Source organism: Eutrema salsugineum, unplaced genomic scaffold (assembly GCF_000478725.1).
Source record: "Eutrema salsugineum unplaced genomic scaffold, Eutsalg1_0 scaffold_8, whole genome shotgun sequence".
Lineage (NCBI taxonomy): Eukaryota > Viridiplantae > Streptophyta > Magnoliopsida > Brassicales > Brassicaceae > Eutrema > Eutrema salsugineum.
In genome coordinates, this window is record NW_006256414.1 from 4,005,435 (window position 1) to 4,024,225 (window position 18,791).

At 36.1% G+C, this 18,791-nt stretch overlaps 4 protein-coding genes and 1 non-coding gene across 5 annotated transcripts; 3 read left to right on the plus strand and 2 right to left on the minus strand.

Annotated features, from left to right (window-relative positions):
- Positions 1-3,402: 3,402 nt before the first annotated feature.
- On the plus strand, positions 3,403-6,069 carry LOC18010217 (polygalacturonase At1g48100). The gene is made up of 7 exons (XM_006392084.2): positions 3,403-3,816; positions 4,196-4,327; positions 4,406-4,636; positions 4,732-4,773; positions 4,861-5,068; positions 5,154-5,344; positions 5,440-6,069. The coding sequence occupies exons 1-7, from the start codon at positions 3,403-3,405 to the stop codon at positions 5,836-5,838; spliced, it is 1,617 nt and encodes a 538-aa protein (XP_006392146.1). The 3' UTR covers positions 5,839-6,069.
- Positions 6,070-6,343: 274 nt separating this feature from the next.
- On the minus strand, positions 6,344-7,496 carry LOC18010213 (MATH domain and coiled-coil domain-containing protein At2g42470). Its single transcript, XM_024157931.1, has 4 exons — positions 7,393-7,496; positions 7,129-7,289; positions 6,838-7,046; positions 6,344-6,754 (listed from the first exon to the last, which is right to left on the minus strand). The coding sequence occupies exons 1-4, from the start codon at positions 7,494-7,496 to the stop codon at positions 6,344-6,346; spliced, it is 885 nt and encodes a 294-aa protein (XP_024013699.1).
- A 1,617-nt stretch (positions 7,497-9,113) lies between these two features.
- On the plus strand, positions 9,114-11,225 carry LOC112087860. The gene has a single exon (XM_024157936.1). The coding sequence runs from the start codon at positions 9,114-9,116 to the stop codon at positions 11,223-11,225; it is 2,112 nt and encodes a 703-aa protein (XP_024013704.1).
- Positions 11,226-15,740: 4,515 nt separating this feature from the next.
- LOC112087861 lies at positions 15,741-18,419 on the plus strand. Its single transcript, XM_024157939.1, has 2 exons — positions 15,741-15,950; positions 16,137-18,419. Exons 1-2 carry the CDS (start codon positions 15,741-15,743, stop codon positions 18,417-18,419), a joined length of 2,493 nt encoding a protein of 830 aa, XP_024013707.1.
- On the minus strand, positions 16,218-16,324 carry LOC112082404. Its single transcript, XR_002897076.1, has one exon. It is a non-coding gene; the product is annotated as a small nucleolar RNA R71 (small nucleolar RNA).
- Positions 18,420-18,791: the final 372 nt, after the last annotated feature.

Below are 18,791 nucleotides of genomic sequence, written 5' to 3' on the forward strand. Positions count from 1 at the left end.
TGACAAAAGAAAAAAAAAATTGAATTGTGAATATATGAAAACAAAGAAAGAAGATAATAAAACTTTTGAAACGAAAGATTGGTGGAGTTGTGGAGTCACAAGCAAAGCCCGTGAAGTGGTGCATGTGAGCACTAAAAGATATGTTATAATCACTGCCCATTGACAAAATATATACCCAATCACATGTCTCATGCTCTCATCCATTTTTACATGCACAAACGCACACACATTTTTTTTTTTCAAAAAAAAAAAAAACTGATACGACAAAAGAAAATAATTATCAAGTAATTGGGATCATGATAGAATAGCCACACGTTTACAAATGATTGAATATTCAAGGTCACTAGCTAGTTCAAGTCTACTAATTAAAATTAAAATTTATATTTTATATACGGAACTATCATTGGTTGGTCCCGAGCACCAAAGAGAATTATGACCGAAGATTTAGAACTTTTATTGTTTGTAAAAAAAAGGATGAAGAATATATGGAAAATTCATTCTAGTTAAACATTAGATACAATACTTTTACGACTGTTTATGTAAAATAATAATATATTGAAGACAAATTAACTAAATGATAATGAATACAATTTTACCTTTTATTAGTAGGGTGAATTTCGTTTTCCGTAATATGTTATTTTCTTATATGTACTTCTAGTTTATTAAACGCAAGTTAGAGTAGAGTTTATAATTTGAGAATTATGATTCAGTTTGTTATGACCTCATGTGATAAATTAGACGTCTACATAATGAAATAAAATGTTACAAACAAAAAAATAATATGTTACAAAAAAAAATTGTGATGTTTGTAACAACAGTTGAATGAAATTTAAATTTAGAATTACAATATGTCTGTTTCATAACACAGGGTATTTAGAAGTTTTAATTTGGTTTCATAATATAGGATGTTCTCACATTTCTATGTAAATTTTAATTTCATTAGATATTTTATGACCAATTGTATTCATTAGTTTTCCTTATGACTGGGTGAAGTATTTTTAATTAGACATCAAATGTTATATTGTTGGAATGAAAACAAACTTCTTAATTTTTGTGTTTTTTTTTAAACATCTAATATTATGAAACAGAGGGAGTATCTAGTATCTACTCCATCCATTTTAAAATAGATAATGTTTAAGGTTGTTGCACAAAAATCATTAAAAATCATTTAATTTTATTTTCTGAACTAAAATAACATTTATTATTTATGCAAACTCAATTCAACCAATAAAAAAAAATTATGTAGATCACAAAGAATCAAAAATTTATAATTAATAACTAATTAAATTTGCATTGAAAGTTGATTAAAAAGTCATCTACTACAAAACGAAGAGTATAAAACTAACAACTTAACAAACTTTATTAATTTCCTATAAGAGAAAAAATAATCGGCCGTGAAGGAAAGTAACAAGAGATGTAAATGTAAAATATGATATAGTAAATTCAGAGAGTCAGAGACCATAAGACAATTATCTGGTCACCACGATGACACATCAACGAATACATACATACAAAATTGCTTCTAATAATGTGCGTAAATACAAAAACAACCACCTCATTTTCAGTTGTCCCACTTTCTGGTGCATATATGTTTAGACACTATAGTCATATAACTAAATATATATGTATTTGTATGCGAGTAGATGAGGTTTTCTTTTGCAACAGGAAAGGTATATGTGTTTGTCTAAACAGGTGCCTCTTTGTGGTATGTTTGTCTTGGATCTAATGGGTTTCAAGTTTCAACCAACCAAAGTGGATGAGACTCAACCAACCTCTTCTACACACGTGGCATACATATTATTCATTCATTTCCAAACTAATAACCTCTAAACTTTTACAATTAGTATTGTAATTACAACTTACAAAATTTAACTCTAAGAAACTCATTATTTTTCTGGAGGATTTTCATTCGTAAGTTCACTTTTTTATTGATCAAACAAATACATTATATACGTATATATATTTTTAAAACCACATTTTATATATCTTTAAACCTAAAAAGAACAAAAGTGGTTGTGCCAATGAAAAAGAAAAAAAAAAAACTGTTTGCTGTTCACGCGTGACTCATACTTGCAAAACCAGGCCAAAGCAAGTCTCGTAGAAGTATCTTCAAGGAAAAATCACGTAGTTGTGACATTGAAGGGTAGACGTCTTGAATCATTTCGTTTGGATAACTGAAAATTAAAATATTTCTAAAATTTGTTGTGCTACATTGAAAGTGAAGGTAATATAACAATAATATAAATGATATATATATATATATACGTCTCTCAATTCATTTCCAATTTGTTTGAGTTAAAACACACATAATCTCTCATATAGTATATTAAAATCTGATAGTATAAACTGGGTATAAACAATTAAATATGAAAATGAGATCCTATCTGAGATGAATGAGTCAAAAAAAGATATTATTAAGATATAAATGATATGTGCTCAACTGCTTATCCATTCATTATCAATTAGTTTTGAGAATAATATCTCAAAAAGATAGAAATTTAAGAATTCCTCATATAATTATTTAAATTATCTAAAAATAATTAAAAGATCTAAAATACTTGAATCAAACCATTGTACGGATGTTCATTTTAGTAGCTCAATCACATATACTTTATCCAGTACCCTACCCAATTCATGTTGTAGACTATAATTCGAATGATAATTTAGATATTAGAATTACCTTTACTCGATATCACCTTACTATTTACACGAAATAGACTGTCTTATCTTTTGGTATAAAAACAAGTGACTAATAAGCTTAAATGCATATCATTTTATTTGATTTTGTGTAGGGAATACATTGCATATATGATATTTAAAAAAAAAAGACAAACATAATATAGGATACTTTTCAATGATAACATTATAGTAAGAACTCAAGATTAAGGTTTTGATTGATAACTTGCAGATTGGAAATTGTGTTTACACGAAATTCCGTAAATATTTTGTCAATAAAAAAAAATTTGTAGAATGAAAAAAGTAAACAAAAAACAGAAACTACATTTTTGCTTATAAAAATACAAAAGAAAAATAATTAAGCGGAAAAACAAGTTTGCAAATTATTTCATTCTACCATTTCACATGTTACCAATCAGAACCTAATAATGTTCATAATTAAAACAGCAACCAACGGACACATTATAGTCTTATATGGATAAATATGTAGTATAGTTGAAAAAAGAAGCTTAGACTTTAAAATTTAGTAAAAAAACAGTGCTTTCTTAACTACATCATGAAATTCCATGTTGGACTCCCGTGAGTCCTTCTATATTCTTGGACAGACTCCTTATATAAACTCCAAAAACTCTTATTCTCTTTATTCAATCCCTAACAAGAACAAATAAACCAAAGTCTCTTCCTCTCCTTCTTTTATCTCAAACCACCACAAAAATAAAATAAAATATGATAACAAGAGAGAGTCAAAGGCTGAGAAGCATCACAATGATGATTTTAATGACAATTCTGGTCTGGTCTGTAACTCTAGAGACCTGCATTGCCAGAAAAGGAAGACATTGGAGACACCACCATAGCAGGTCCTCCTCCTCATCCTTGTCTGATTCCTTGTCCAGCAAGAAAGCAAAAAGCCATGAGAACAGCCACAACAATAGTCATTCCTATAAGTCAAAACCAAAACCAAAACAAAAACCTAAGCTGAAAACTTCGCCGCCAAAATCCGGCTCACCTGTCTTGCCACAACCACCACAAGTCCAACCGCCACCACCATCTCCTCTTCCGCTGCAACCACTTGAGGGCTCTCAAGAATTCAATGTGCTTGATTTTGGCGCTAAAGGTGATGGCATGACTGATGACACTGAGGTACAGAGGACACAAAAGATTTCATTATCCATTACAAAATGCAATTTAGTGATTCTTGATTAAATCAAGAATTTAATCTTCGCTTTCATTGGAATTGTTTTGATGGAAAGGAAAAAAAAATAGAATGTGAATTACAGTTGAGAAGGTAACACGAGACAGAACAAGAAACAGAGCTAAACAAAAAAAGCTTTCTCTTTACCTGTAAAAGTAAACTAACTGTTTTTTTTTTCCTCTCTCTTTTCCTCACAACATTTTAAATTCCCCAAAAAGCAAACAAATGAGTATAGAGAAGTGAAAAAAAAGCTACAATAATTTAGTTTTCTCTGAGAAAAAAAATAACAAAATGGTGATTAAATAAAATCTTTAACAATATCTGCAGGCGTTTGAATCGGCGTGGGCATCTGCTTGCAAAGTTGAGGCATCAACAATGATCATACCGTCTGACTATATCTTCCTCGTTGGCCCAATTTCCTTCTCGGGTCCTTATTGTCAACCAAACATCGTATTCCAGGTGAGAAATTGATCCTCAAAACTTATAAAAATGTACCTTTTAATTGATAGATTCTGAGCCTTTTGAATCTGGTTGCAGCTGGATGGAATGATTGTAGCTCCTACGGATTCTGAAACATGGGGAAGAGGGCTAATGTGGTGGATTGAGTTCACGAAGCTTAAAGCAATAACAATACAAGGGAAAGGTGTTATTGATGGAAGAGGCACTGTTTGGTGGCAACAAGACTACCCTTTTAATTATCCTATCGACGACGACTTCAAGCTCATTGTCCCTTTAAACAATTCTGTTCAAGAACGTCCTCCAATGCCGGTAAAAATCATCATTATCATCATCGTCTTCTTCAAATCCACACAAGAATCTTCTAACACAAAACTCTGTTTCTCTGTTTTGACTTCACATGGCAGATAAGAAGTGAGCTTAATGGAATGCCAAGCATTAAACCAACGGTGAGAAACAAATTCAAGTGTAGTCTCTACTTTTTTTTTACTACACGGTGAAATATTTTAATTTACCTTGTTTTTTTTGTGGTGCAGGCGCTACGGTTCTATGGAAGTATAGACGTGACAGTGACCGGAATAACCATTCAGAACAGTCCTCAATGTCACCTCAAGTTTGATAACTGCGTCCAGGTGTTAGTTCATGACGTGAACGTTTCTTCTCCCGGAGACAGTCCAAACACAGATGGGATTCATCTTCAGAACACCAGAGATGTCTTGATTTATAGCAGCACACTAGCTTGCGGTACAAAGTTACAAACACACTTACTCGACGATTGTATAAGATGGTTGATTCCTCTGTTTTGCTGATTGATTCCTCTGTTTTGCAGGAGATGATTGCATTTCTATTCAAACAGGTTGCTCCAATGTGTATGTTCACGGTGTGAATTGTGGACCAGGACATGGAATCAGCATCGGGAGCCTTGGTAAAGACAGTACCAAGGCATGTGTCTCTAACATTACAGTCCGAGATGTAGTTATGCACAACACAATGACCGGTGTCCGGATCAAGACCTGGCAGGTAAACAAGAAATCTCTGAATGTGTCTAAATCTCCATTACCTTGAATGTGTTGAAGATGATTTATTTATTTATTATTATTGAAATGGGAATGCAGGGAGGTGTAGGATCAGTGAAAGGAATAGTTTTCTCAAACATTCAACTAACAGAAGTTCAGCTTCCAATAGTGATCGATCAATTCTACTGTGACCACAGCAAATGCAAGAACCAGACTTCTGCAGTGGCAGTGGAAGGAGTAACTTATGAGAAGATAAGAGGCACTTACACCGTAAAGCCTGTGCATTTTGCTTGCAGTGATAGTTTCCCTTGCATAGATGTGCAATTATCAGGCATAGAGCTAAAACCAGTTCAGCAACAGTACCACATGTATGAACCCTTTTGCTGGAAAACATTTGGAGAGCTCAATTCGCCAACCGTTCCACCGATTGATTGCTTACAGATCGGAAAACCAGCTAGAAATGGAGTCCATACAGATCATGATATCTGTGTACTATGACCTGCAGGGCAAGATTTAGATGTATAATGATTGTATATCTTTAGAAGAAAGCTACTATTACAGAAAAAAATGAAAAGAAAAAGAATACTACTATTACTTCATTCGGATTACAAGTTTACAATTACTGTAGTTTCTCTGTTGATTTGTACCATTGTGTGAAGAGTGTTATAGAATGTTTAGAAGGTTAGAAAGTTTTATAATCACAAATTTGGGATTTGGAGTCTTTAATAACTAGCTTGTGTCATGATAATTTATTTCGTGTCCTTTGTTCTTTTCCATAATGAAGATAAAGTTATTTCTGTTGAAAATAAAAAAGAAGAGTCTTCATTAAGACTCATGCAGTGAATAGAAGACATCTTCAGAGAATATTGTTCATCTAACAAAGATTTTAATCCCAAATTTCCGTTCATTCACGGCACTGGATCCCGAGATATGAAGTTTTGACATCAACTAGATTTGACCTCCTGCTTCAAATTAGAAAAAAATACCGAAATTTTCTAGAAAATTATTGAGGGTTTAATTTCCGCTTCTTGTTCAGCTCTATGATATCCGACACGGTCTGCTTCAAGGACAAAACTTTGACCTTCTCCTTGTTCAGTTCAGCTTTGAGTTTCTTGATATGTTCCTCGAGTTCTTGGACTTGAGTACGATCAGCATTTGTTTTCTTCCTCTCCAAGGAAACCTTGTCAAGCTTTGTTTTCAACCAGTCTAGCTTGAAGCCTGCTTCAGTTAAATCGATCAACACGCTCTGAGCATTGCTTAGCTCAGTCTCGGATAAGCTATGTGGAGGCTTGTTCAGTGTATCGATAAGACCAAGGAGTATATTCATGTATGTTGTCTTCACCAATTGGCTTTTTGGTTTGAAATTCACTGCAATGTCAGGGTGTTCCTCGAAAATCCAACTTACTGAAAAAGCCTATCAACATGAATCTTCTTATAATTAAAAAAATAAAACATCAATAAGAAGTATCTTCATAATAGTTAGTTATACACTTATACCTGGGAATAAAGAACTTGGAAACCACGAATATCCATTGTCTCCTTCCCAGTTACTTGTGCTTCATCAACAACTTCAATTACTTTTAGTTGGACTTTAACGATAAGTTTGTTCTTCTCCAATAACCCTTTTTCTTGAAGCTTTTTAAGAGGCACAGCCTTTGCCCTACCCCATCCTGGTACCTGAGCGCAGAACAAGCTGCACGACGATTCTGTAAGACAAAAACAGAATGATTAATTTAAGTTTTCTTATTCATCAATCATATATATGTACATGGAAGATAAGTTAATTACCAAATGTTCTGTGAATCTCTTTGCTTGATTGATTCAACAGAACTAATGAATAACTAGCTCGCCTTTTCCATCCAAGTCGCAATGATTCAGAATTCGCAACGAAGAGGTACAGAGACAAGTGATCTTTAATACCAAGTCCATTGGGATAGACTTTGACAAACCTGAAAGAAGCGATTATATACAAACACTAGATATTTTGTTGAATGTAGACGATTAATCATAATAAAATAACAAACATAATATACATATAATCTTCTTCTTTACCATTCGCAGCCGCCACTTGAGAATTGTGGAGATGATATCACAGTTTCCTTCTCGGAGAAGTTATCTATCTCAAACGTGAAACTCATCTGCTTTTGATCCTCCATATTCTATTCTTAAGCTTTGTCACTTGCAGCAAAAGAAAACCTTCTCAGAAACATGTCAGTTAAATTGTAAACTCCCACCAATTGCAAGAAACAGGCAATGCTTCACATAATTATAAAACCAATATTATACATTGAAAAAGCCAGCAGAAAAATATAAAATATATTGAAAACTCACAAATCTGACAAACAAAACAAATCTGCCAACTATGGAAGAAAATTACATGACTAGCCTAAGCAGCCATAGAGAAATTAAGCATCAGTTTCCAAAGAGAAAAGAAACTTATGAGAAAACCTTTACTGTCGATAAAAAAAAAAAGATGAAAGATAAACCTATTCTCTATATGCTCGTTTTACTTGTCAACCAAAGGCAGCAGAAATTAAGATTACAGAGAAAAAGTTCAACCAAATAGTGAAGAAAAAAAGGGAACACGAGAAAAAGAAAACGATTTGAGAGAGTCGACAAACCTGAATCGGTGAGAGAGACAGAGAACCCGAATAAAAAAATAGCAAAAGCGAGACCTATTAATTAACAATTAAACCCTAGCCCTATTAGGATATCTTCGGACTCTCTCGACGACTTTAACCTAGTTGGAATTTCCTGCTTAATTCGATTCGATTCTATTAAGATCGGCAGCAATTCTTTGTTAGTTGTATAGCTATATTGTGAACTGATGATTTTATTAATAGGGAAAATTGATTTTATAATGCTGATTGAATTAGAATTTGTCTCCTTAATATTTTCTATTTTTTTGTCATTTTTTAATATAATTGTTATTTTAAATTAGTTATGGCAGTTATAATTAAATATAAATTTGAAATTATATTTTAAAATTTTCAAAAATATCTAAAAAGAAATTAAAAATATTTTCGTTTATTATTTATGGAAAAAAAAATATTTTTACTATATTATTAAAATTCGTTCTACGCTTGGTAGAATGCATGTTCTATGTTATACGTCCACGTAAAATCCCATTTTTATAGTTCTTCACATATTCTACCAGCTTGTAGAAGTCGTTTTCTATAGGTTTTTATATATTCTACCGATTGATAGATTATAACTTCTACTAGATAGACTATATTCTACATGTTAGTAGAATACATTTTCTACCTGTTAGACCAGATTCTACGTTATTGTAGAACGGTTCTTCTATCTGTTAGACGTCATTCTACATTAACGTAGAATGCATCTTCTACATGTTAGACTTCATTCTACATTAACATAGAATGCATCTTCTACCTGTTAGACTGCATTCTACATTAACGTAGAATACATCTTCTACCAAAATCTGAGAAAATCTATGAAAATTAGTTAACTTCCAGATCTTAAATATTTCGAAAATCTTTTTTTTTTTTTTAATTTTCAACATTTTTTTATCAGTTTTGACGTTTTTTTTTTCTTTTTTGGCTGTCATCGTTCTCTTCTTCTTCTTTCACATTGATCAAGCAGATTTTTCCTAAAATTACATATTTTCTGCTTCAAACATGCTACATATCTATGTGACTTGTGGTTCATGGAAAGCAGGGACAGATAAGAAGTGCGTTTTTGTGGCTGATGCAGAAAAATGAGCTAGGTTAGTTGCTGTTGAATCAAATACGACTCTCGCAGAGTTAGAAACAATGGTTCTAGAAGACTATGGAGTAGTCGATCACAAAGCTGAGTTTAGTTATCTATCTAGTGATTTGATTGATACTGCAGGCTCTCCACCAGTGAGTATCGCTAATGATCATCAGCTCAAAAATTTTGTTGGGTACTCTAGGAATAAAACCTCGGTAAATCTGTGTGTGACATTCACCGCGTACGCTGGACATCCTGAGATTCCGATTAACATCGAATTGATGAAGAAAGCCTCTGATTCAAGCTGTATGAAAAACGATCAGGTTGTGAAGTCAGGCGATGATGATATTAGAGGCATTGGCCATAAAGTGGAGGAAGAGTTTGATGAACCCGTTATGGTTGACAAAAAAGTTGACGGCGAGCAGAACATTCGGCTTAACTTGCTTGATGTCGTAAAGAAGGATCAAATTTTTAGAAGCAAAACAGAGTTGAAGGCTTCTTTTGAAATTTCTGCGATGAAGTATAATTTTGACTACAACGTACTGGAATCAACCAAACGTGTGTGGTGTATCCGCTGCAAAGAGAAGTCATGCAACTGGCATGTTTGTGCACAGTGTCTTGAGGGGTCAGAGTATTTCAGAATCAATAAGTATGTCGCTCAACATACATGCGCTCCTTCTAATAAAGACGTAGTCGGTAGGACAGCTTCAGCAAAAACTATTGGTAATCTGATTAAGAATAAGTTTGAGGATGCTAATGCAGGGCCTAGCCCCAGAGAAATAATTCATTTTATTCGTACAGAGCATGGATGTGACATCTCTTACGACAATGCTTGGGAAGCACGTGAGTATGCGATTAGTATTGTTCGAGGCATTCCCATGAAAAGCTATGCCAAAATTCCTAAATATTTGCACATGCTGAAAGAAGCGAATCCAGGGACCCATACGCAGTATGAAACTGACATTACTGGACGTTTCAAGTTTCTGTTTCTCTCTTTCGGTCAATCAGTACGAGGTTCTTACAAAGCTATTCGCAGGGTGATTGTTGTGGATGGGACATTTTTGAAAAACAAATATAAAGGAGTTTTGCTCGTTGCTACAGCATTAGATGGCAACTCGAACTTATATCCGATCGCATTTGGGGTTGTCGATTCAGAGAACGACCTGTCTTGGGAGTGGTTTATGAGGCAACTAAAAGTTGTCATTACGGATGAGGTGCGTTTGGCTTTTTTGTCAGATAGAAATGTTTCCGTAATTAAAGCACTTGAGAAAGTGTACCCACAATCTAGCCATGGTATCTGTATCTACCACTTGCTGAATAATGTGATAACATTTTTCAAGACACAGGGTTTGATTGGTTTGATTGCGAAGGCTTCTAAAGAGTACAGAGTTTCTGCTTTTGATACCAAGTTTGCTGCCATTTGTTCTAATAGTCCAGATGTTGGGAAGTATCTTCAGGACGCTGGAGTTGAGAAATGGGCACGATGCAAATTCCCCGGATTTAGGTACGATGTTAGAACCACTAACCCAGCTGAGTCGATAAATAATAAATTGCTAACTCATAGAGAGTACCCAGTTATTCCTCTACTCGACAGCATCAGAGAAATGTTAACCAATTGGTTTTATGAGCGTAAAAAACTTAGCTCAAAGCATCAGGTTCCTCTAACAGTTGAGGTTGAGACGAAGATCGAGAGAAGGATTGATAAGGGTAAAACATTCATTGTTTACCCAGTTAGCCAGGATCGATTTTTGGTCAGAGGTGACAAATATGACTGTCTTGTTGATTTGGGCAGAAGAACTTGTTCATGTGGCAAGTACGACTTGCTTAAAATTCCGTGTCGGCATGCAATTAAAGCAGCGTTTTCTGTGAACCAGCAGATACACACTCTCACCGATCATTATTACACTACTGAGGCATGGAGAACAGCTGATGAGGAATGCATTAATCCAATTGCAGGTCCTGAGGATGATTGGTGTGTCCCTGATCATGTTGAACATGCCAACGTTGTAGAACCGGAATCGCGACGAGCAGCTGAACGCAGGAAAAAACGAGGATACAAAAGTGTGGAAGACAAGATACGAGCGTCCCAAGGATCACAACGGTCTAATAAGCACAAGTGCAGTCGCTGTGGTATCGAAGGACATAAGAGAGGGACATGTGACATGCCAATATAGGCTCTTCTCTATCTCTTTTTAATTGTTATTCGTTTTGCTTATTTGGTTTTCTTATTTATTTTCACTTTATGAAAGACAATTTCTGTACTGGTTTTCAAGTTTAAGTGCCAAACTGGAGGTTTAACTTAGTTTAGAGATGCTCTGTACGATATGTGATGAATTTCAGGCACAACAAGTCGTATGGGATTTCAGAGATTTTTTAAGAAAAAAAAATGAAACACATTAAAACATTTTGCTAGGGACCAATTCTTGATTTCTATAACAGCTCTATTGGTTTCCCCTTTGATCACTCCTATTCTCAGACCTGGGTTCGACACTCCCTGGACGGAGTTCCAGTTTTTTTTAATAAAAACGATATTATATAGTTAAAAGATATTGCGAGAAAGCAATTCCTGATTTCTATAACAGCTCTACTGGTTCCCCCTTTGTTCATTCCTTCTCTCAGACCTGGGTTCTCCAGTTTTTTTTAATAAAAACGACATTATATAGTTAAAAGATATTGCAAGGAAGAAATCCTTGATTTCTATAACAGCTCTACTGGTTCCCCCTTTGTTCATTCCTTCTCTCAGACCTGGGTTCAATACCCTCTGGATGGAGTTCCAGTTTTTTTTAATAAAAACGACATTATATAGTTAAAAGATATAGCAACACCAGCGATCACATCGTCCAATCTTGAAGACAGCATATATCCGAGGGAATTGCCTCCATGATCCAGATTTGAAAAGCTATTGAGAAGCCATTCAGTGCATAGCCTGTAAATTGCATCAACTTCACACGAACTTTCTTGATACTCTGCACTAGAAAATCAAACGCTACACGTCCCCATGGGTACTTCCGTAGCTTCTCCAGATCCATAGCAAGAATGATATATTCTTTTGGGATCTTAATGGTCTTGCTCTTTCCATTACCAGAGAAGCAATAACATACAAGTACACTAACCGCAACCTGTCTTCACGCATCCATTTGTTGACACGCCCAAGATACTCATTTTCTATGTTAGACAAAGTAATTCCACATTTTGCTTCTCAAAAACTTACTCCAGAACCCGCCATCATCAACCCAATCACTGAAATCACAAGTCTTATCGTCTTCCGTGTTAAGTCCAGTAATCGCATGAAATTCTTGCAGAGAAAATCGAAGAGGTCTCCCCACAAACACGAACCATAGCTCGTGTTTCTTGTCGGTGATGAGCTCCTTACACAGAAAGCTATGGATTAGTCGCCCTGAATATCCCATGTCATTCTCGATAATCGACAAAACAGGTCCAAAGACAGGGTCTAGCAGAACTCTTTTGTATTCGACTGGAAGTGCTTTCTTAACGGGGTCCATTGTGTTAAGAATGCATCGATTGTTGATCTTGTCAATATCATTCACAAAACCAGGCTCGAAAAGCAGTTTCGGAAGTTCCTCGTCCATACCTACAAATATATATGACAATAATTGTCATTAGAATCAATTGCTTGCTTTACATGGTGAAATCAATAAGCTATTGTGATCAAATGCTAAAAATAACGTACATCTCATCGTTCCATTATGATAAAAAAAAAAGCTATTGTGATCAAATGCTAAAAAATCAACAAGCTATTGTGATCATACCCATCATTGTTCACTTTCAAAATTTTCTAAATCACTCCTACGTATCATTTCTATTGAAGAGCTGGAACAATATGATCGATCGCACATCAACTTCTCCTTCACACGTACACAAATTTTAAATAATACATGAGTTGAAAGTAGACTAGTTAAGCAGTTGAAAACTATAGTAAACCTCAAGTAAGCTCGATATGAAGTGATACTAATGCATCATATTGGCTTAATTGTCCAACATTTAGGTTTATCAAAGTCCATCATTTTATTCAAACATATATCATCAAATAGGAATTTTAATATGATCGCTTATGCTTAAAACACAGAAAAGCATGAATTTCACTTAAGCACAGAGAAACAAATTTTAAAACCTTTTCCTCAAAAGGATTGAATTCAAGGTGGAAAATTAAAAAAAATAAAACAAGAGACAAAGGGTAATCTTACCTCTATTAACCAGCAGTATCCCAAATTTTGGTAGCGAACTCAACAACCAAAAGTGAACCTTAATACAACTCCACTACCAACACTTGTCGATGACTATTGTTTTTTAAATCTGTTCATTCAGTAGTAAAAAACCATATTAAACTCTTTGACCAAACAACAACAGCATAATCATTTAAAAACATCACACAACTTGTAAATCTGTAAAGACTAGCTCATTTAATCATGCCCAAAATCAAAATTAGCAAACCCAAGAATCACCAAATTACTATAAAACAATAGCCCAAAGCAATTAGAAAGGTGCAGAACTCAGAAATATGCGACCAAAATACATTATCATCAATGTCCAATCATAACGACACCAACTGGTCAAAGTTGGTAGAATACATTTTTCTTTTTCTTTGGGCGAAAGGTAGTGAAGATAAACAAACTATAGTGTCTTTTAATTTGACTAATTAATTGTAACTTGTGTTACTTGATTTAACATGTCTGTTTGATTTTTATTTCTTACTTTCAATTATGCATCAAACTTACGTTATGCTATCCTTGTAATGAACTCTCTTTTGCTAAGAAAAAAAAGTTCAATATCTAGTTTACCAACACCTGTCGATAACTTGTTTTTTAAATCTGTTCATTCAGTAGTAAAAAACCATATTAAACTCTTTGACCAAACAACAACAGCATAATCTTTTAAAAACATCACACAACTTGTAAATCTTTGAACACAAACTCATTTAATCATGCCCAGAATCAAAATTAGCAAACCCAGAATCACGAAATTACTATAAACAATAGCCCAAAGCAATTAGGAAGGTGCAGAACTCAGAATCAAAATTAGCAAACCCAGAATCGAAATTAGCAAACCCAGAATCAAAATTATAAAACCCAGAATCATTCATGTGGCTATGAGCGAAATTATAATCATGCATGCAGATAGAAACGAAATATGAATCATGCAATGTAGTAGAAAACTGTAAATCAACAAAACCCCCAAATCAATTGAGAAATTGTAAACCCTAGAATCAAAATTGAATGAGAATACTGAAAGAAAAAGTGAGGAATACGACCAGACAGAGGAGGAAGAAGAACAAATAAGTTTTTGATATATCATGATTTTTATGGTTTTTAACCATGGTATAAGTCTTATTTATAGAGTCTTTTTAGTGTCTTTCGAGTCTTTTGGAGTCTTTTCAGGTCATAGGTACGTTTGGAGCTTAACTGGAGACTTTGGAGCACTTTGGAGCTTAATCAGAATCAAATTTGTCAAGTATGGATTTTGTGCTTTAGTGACGCTCGACACCATGGAGAGTGACGCGCGACACTTGTTGCAGAAATAAGGAAAAGGCGATTTTGTCTCCTATTTGAAGAAGGAGTTGGGCCCAAAAGTCTCCAATAATTACAAGGAAGCCCAAAACGTATTTTTAAGTTATAAATAGGGTTTTTAGCCACCATATATCGAACCTTAGATTTTCTTAGAGAGAGTTTTTGTTTTTGAGAGTTTTTGGGGAGACAAGTCTGAAACTCTGTTCCGGAGAGAGAGAAGATTTCGAACCCCTGTTTATTTATCTATTTACTGTTTTCTGCAATCTATTCATTGATGCTTATTGCTTCAATCTCCATGTCTGAGTAGTTTGCTTGTTAGGTTTAGAGTTCTCATAAAGGATTTCATTGGATGTTAGATTGATTGGTTAGTTAGGGTTCATAATCTATTTAGTTCTTCACCATAGGTTGTTCTTAAAGCTAATTCTGGACTGGCCACCTAGCACTTAGATCTTAAGTTGCTTAATTGACACGGAAGTGTAATTGAATAACTGGAAAGAACCTAGGGTGAGCAAAGTAGCTATTCGCAAAGGAATTTGGTTTAGATACTTTGTGAACATATCGAACTTGAGCATTAAAGCTGGTTTAAATCTTTAGGGTTTGCAAAGGAATTTGGAATTCTAGGATTTTAACTTAGATAATTCTCACAACGGAAGTTGGTTAATTATAATTCTGTGATTCGAGTTCAAGAACCGTGCTTAAACCTGAACCCTGATTTATCGATTGTTCTGCATGCATTGATTTCCTGAGAAACTCCCTAAGCCTAATCTCCATTCATCTGAATCTTACAAACCGTTTTTATTGCTGCTTAGTCTAATTCTGTTGCATTGCTATTTATTTACAATATTTCTGCTTAGCGTAATTCAATCTCTATAAGGTTTATTGAGTGATCTCTTGTCTCTGTGGTTCGACCCCTACATACTACAACTGCACATCTGTGCTCTTGCAGAGTAGCTTAGGGATAAAACTTTGAGCAGATCAAGTTTTGGCGCCGTTGCCGGGGACTTGATTTCGCCATTAAACCTAGTTTTTGAGTTTCGACTAAGTTTTTTTTTAGTGTCGAGCGACACCAGCATTGGTGTCGCGCGACACCCGTTGTTTTTCTTTATTTTATTTTTGCTTTGTTACTTACATTGTTCTTTCTCTTTGTCTCAGAAACTAGCAAAGATGGAGAACGCATTGGCATTGATTCGTGATGATGCTGGAGTCTGGAGAGACCAAGAGGGTCATGTGTGCAATGAGAGAGGCCAGCGACTTGATGGACAGGGTAACATCATCAGGACGCTGGGTGACTACAACAGGCCTGAGCAATTCTATGCAAATCGGTCTGCGATTCGCGCTCCTGCGTTTCAGAGGAATGATTTTGAGCTCAAGCCTGTGTATTACACTCTTGTGGGTCAGCATCCTTTCCATGGCCACTCTCATGAGCACCCTATGGATCACATCGAGAGGTTTGAGGACTTGGTCACCAGCATCAAATACAATGGAGTGTCCAATGATTTCTTCCTCTGCAAGCTGTTTCCTTACTCTCTTGCTGGAGAAGCAGCTAACTGGTTGAAGCAGTTGGAGCCAGGATCACTCACTACTTGGGAAGAGACCAGGAATGCTTTCCTGCACAACTTCTTCGATGATGCTAGATCTGAGGAGTTGAGGACGAAAATTTCAACTTTTTCTCAAGAACCAACTGAAGCGTTCAAAGCTGCTTGGGTGAGATTCAAGTCGTACCAGCGAGATTGCCCTCATCATGGTTTCAGTGATGTTCAGCTGTTGGGTATTTTCTTCAGAGGTGTTGATTGGAGGTATCAGATGGCTCTTGATGCAGCGAGCAATGGAAACTTCAACACCAGATACCCAGACGAAGCTGTTGAGCTCATCGAAAACTTGGCATCTAGCAATAGTACCAAGAATGCAGACTATCAACGAAGGAAGCAGGCTGGGAACATGGATGGATCGCAAATTGCTGAGGTGAAGGCTAAGCTTGACTCTGTGCATAGTCTTCTTGTGGGTAAGAAATCTGTCAGATACCCTGCAGGAGTTCAGAATTTCGGACCAGATGAAGCTTTTGAGGAAGAGGATGTTAACTTCATCAATGGAGCTGGATTTCAGGGTCAGAGATTTGGTTCTGGGCAAGGGAACACGAATTACAATGGAAATAATCAGAGGAGTACCTTCACAGGTAATCAGAACTCTTCTGGTTACAGCTCCAAACCTCAGTACCAGACATCCTACTCCAACAACAAGTTTTCAAGGAACTATGGTTCTCTTCCTACTCAAACTCCAGATAATGAGGTGAAGTCTATGCTGGAACAGATTTTGGAAGGTCAGCAGAAGATGACTGTGGATTTCAATGGGAAGATTGATGCTCTATATCTGGATCTGAATGGAAAAATTGAAGTTCTGAACACTCATGTCAAGAAGCTTGATACTCAGGTTGCTCAGACTGCAGAGTCTGTAAAAAGGCAAGAAGGATTCCTTCCTGGGAAGACTGATACCAATCCTAGGCATTACTGCAGTGCCATCTCGTTAAGAAGTAGTAAAAAGTTGACTCCTGTGCTGAAAAAGGGTGTTTCTGAGGATGGAATCGTGGAGTTGGACGAATCTGAAGAAAATTTCGAAGTTGCAGAGCCGGTGTCGAGCGACACCACAACCAGTGTCGCGCGTCACCAATTGCAGAGCAAAGCTGATATTGCTCAAAGTTCGAAATCTGCTGAGGAAAAGGTTTACAAACCTAAGGTTCCTTACCCAAGGAGTCCTAGGAAGTCCAAGCAGGAGATAGATGATGCCAGATGCAAGACTTTGATGGAGAAACTTGTGATTGAGATTCCTTTGGTTGATGCTGTGAAGATTGCTCCTACTCTCAGACACTATGTGAAGAGAATGGTGAATAATAATCTGAGTCATGAGGAAGGAGTGATGATGATCAATGAACAGGTCAGTACTGTGATTCAGAATAAGATTCCAGAGAAACTCTCGGACCCAGGAAGCTTTGTTTTGGACTGTTCTATCTTCTTAGAGAGGTTCAAGAGATCGCTGTGTGATCTTGGTTCGAGTGTTAACCTCATGCCACACTCTGTAGCTGTTAGCCTTGGGATGACTGACTTCAAGCCAACTAAGATCTCTTTGATCCTAGCAGATCGGTCTAAAAGAATCCCAAAAGGTGTCTTGGAAGATGTTCCAATCAAAGTTGGTGATTGCATAATTCCTACAGATTTCGTGGTTCTGCAATATGGAGAGGAACCCAAAGATCCTCTTATCCTGGGAAGATCGTTTTTAGCTACAGCTGGAGCGGTGATTGATGTCAAGCATGGTAACCTTGATCTCCACCTGGGAGATACCATCATGACTTTCAAGATGGAGAAGCTGAAGGATCCCACCATAGATGGTCAGACATTCCAAGTCACTGCAATACCTGAAGTGATAGTTGGAGATCAGAACGTGTTTGATGCTGAGATGGTGAGAGATCAATCTGAGTTGACGAAAACGTCTACAGAACCAGTGACTGCTGTTGATCAGGAAGCTCCAAACATTGCACTCCATCCATCTCCACCAAAGCAAAGGTACGCACCTCTTGAGCCTAAGCCTAATTCTCGTGATATCATTGGAACTGATTCAAAGGATGCAGGCTCTGTCTCACGACGCAAGCTACGAGATTATCGTAGAACACTTGGTTTTTCTATTGATGATATTGCAGGGAATAGATTGAGGCCACACAAACACAGATCTCACCCTGGTGTTATTCCTGCATTCCTTGGACGACCTCATGCCCACAACGCTTATACACCACCATGGATGAGACGACTTTCACATAGGCATTCTTTGCCACTGTCTGATCCACCAGATGCATAGTCTATCCATAGTCAAGCTAATGACTTTAAACAAGCGCTTGGTGGAAGGCAATCCACTGGTGAGTCTGTACATAAGTCTTTTTGTTTCAGTTGATTTTCGTTTTTCTTTTCGTGTCTCAGGTGAAGCAGATGTTAGTGTCGAGCGACACCACTTTCGGTGTCGCTTGTCACTTGCTACTATTCATAAAAAAAAAAAAAAAAAAAAAAAAAAAAAAAATTAGGAAATCATGAAACCGGAGTCAAACCAGAAATTCGGATTGGTCTGCTGCAATTCGGTACGAGGAAAACAAGTGTCGCACGACACCATCATCAGTGTCGCGCGATACCATCATTGCAGCCAGGTAAGTTCTCTGTTTTTCCTGCGTTTCTCTGT

Coding starts and splice junctions, on each gene's coding strand:
- LOC112087860 (XM_024157936.1), top strand. CDS start 9,114: ATGGTTCTAGAAGACTATGGAGTAGTCGATCACAAAGCTGAGTTTAGT.
- LOC112087861 (XM_024157939.1), top strand. CDS start 15,741: ATGGAGAACGCATTGGCATTGATTCGTGATGATGCTGGAGTCTGGAGA. Junction 15,951..16,136: donor ATGATTTTGAGCTCAAGCCT/GTGTATTACACT, acceptor TGGTTGAAGCAG/TTGGAGCCAGGATCACTCAC.
- LOC18010213 (XM_024157931.1), bottom strand. CDS start 7,496: ATGGAGGATCAAAAGCAGATGAGTTTCACGTTTGAGATAGATAACTTC. Junction 7,290..7,392: donor TCAAGTGGCGGCTGCGAATG/GTAAAGAAGAAG, acceptor CGCTTCTTTCAG/GTTTGTCAAAGTCTATCCCA. Junction 7,047..7,128: donor AGAGATTCACAGAACATTTG/GTAATTAACTTA, acceptor TTTGTCTTACAG/AATCGTCGTGCAGCTTGTTC.
- LOC18010217 (XM_006392084.2), top strand. CDS start 3,403: ATGATAACAAGAGAGAGTCAAAGGCTGAGAAGCATCACAATGATGATT. Junction 4,328..4,405: donor AACCAAACATCGTATTCCAG/GTGAGAAATTGA, acceptor ATCTGGTTGCAG/CTGGATGGAATGATTGTAGC. Junction 5,069..5,153: donor TAGCAGCACACTAGCTTGCG/GTACAAAGTTAC, acceptor TCTGTTTTGCAG/GAGATGATTGCATTTCTATT.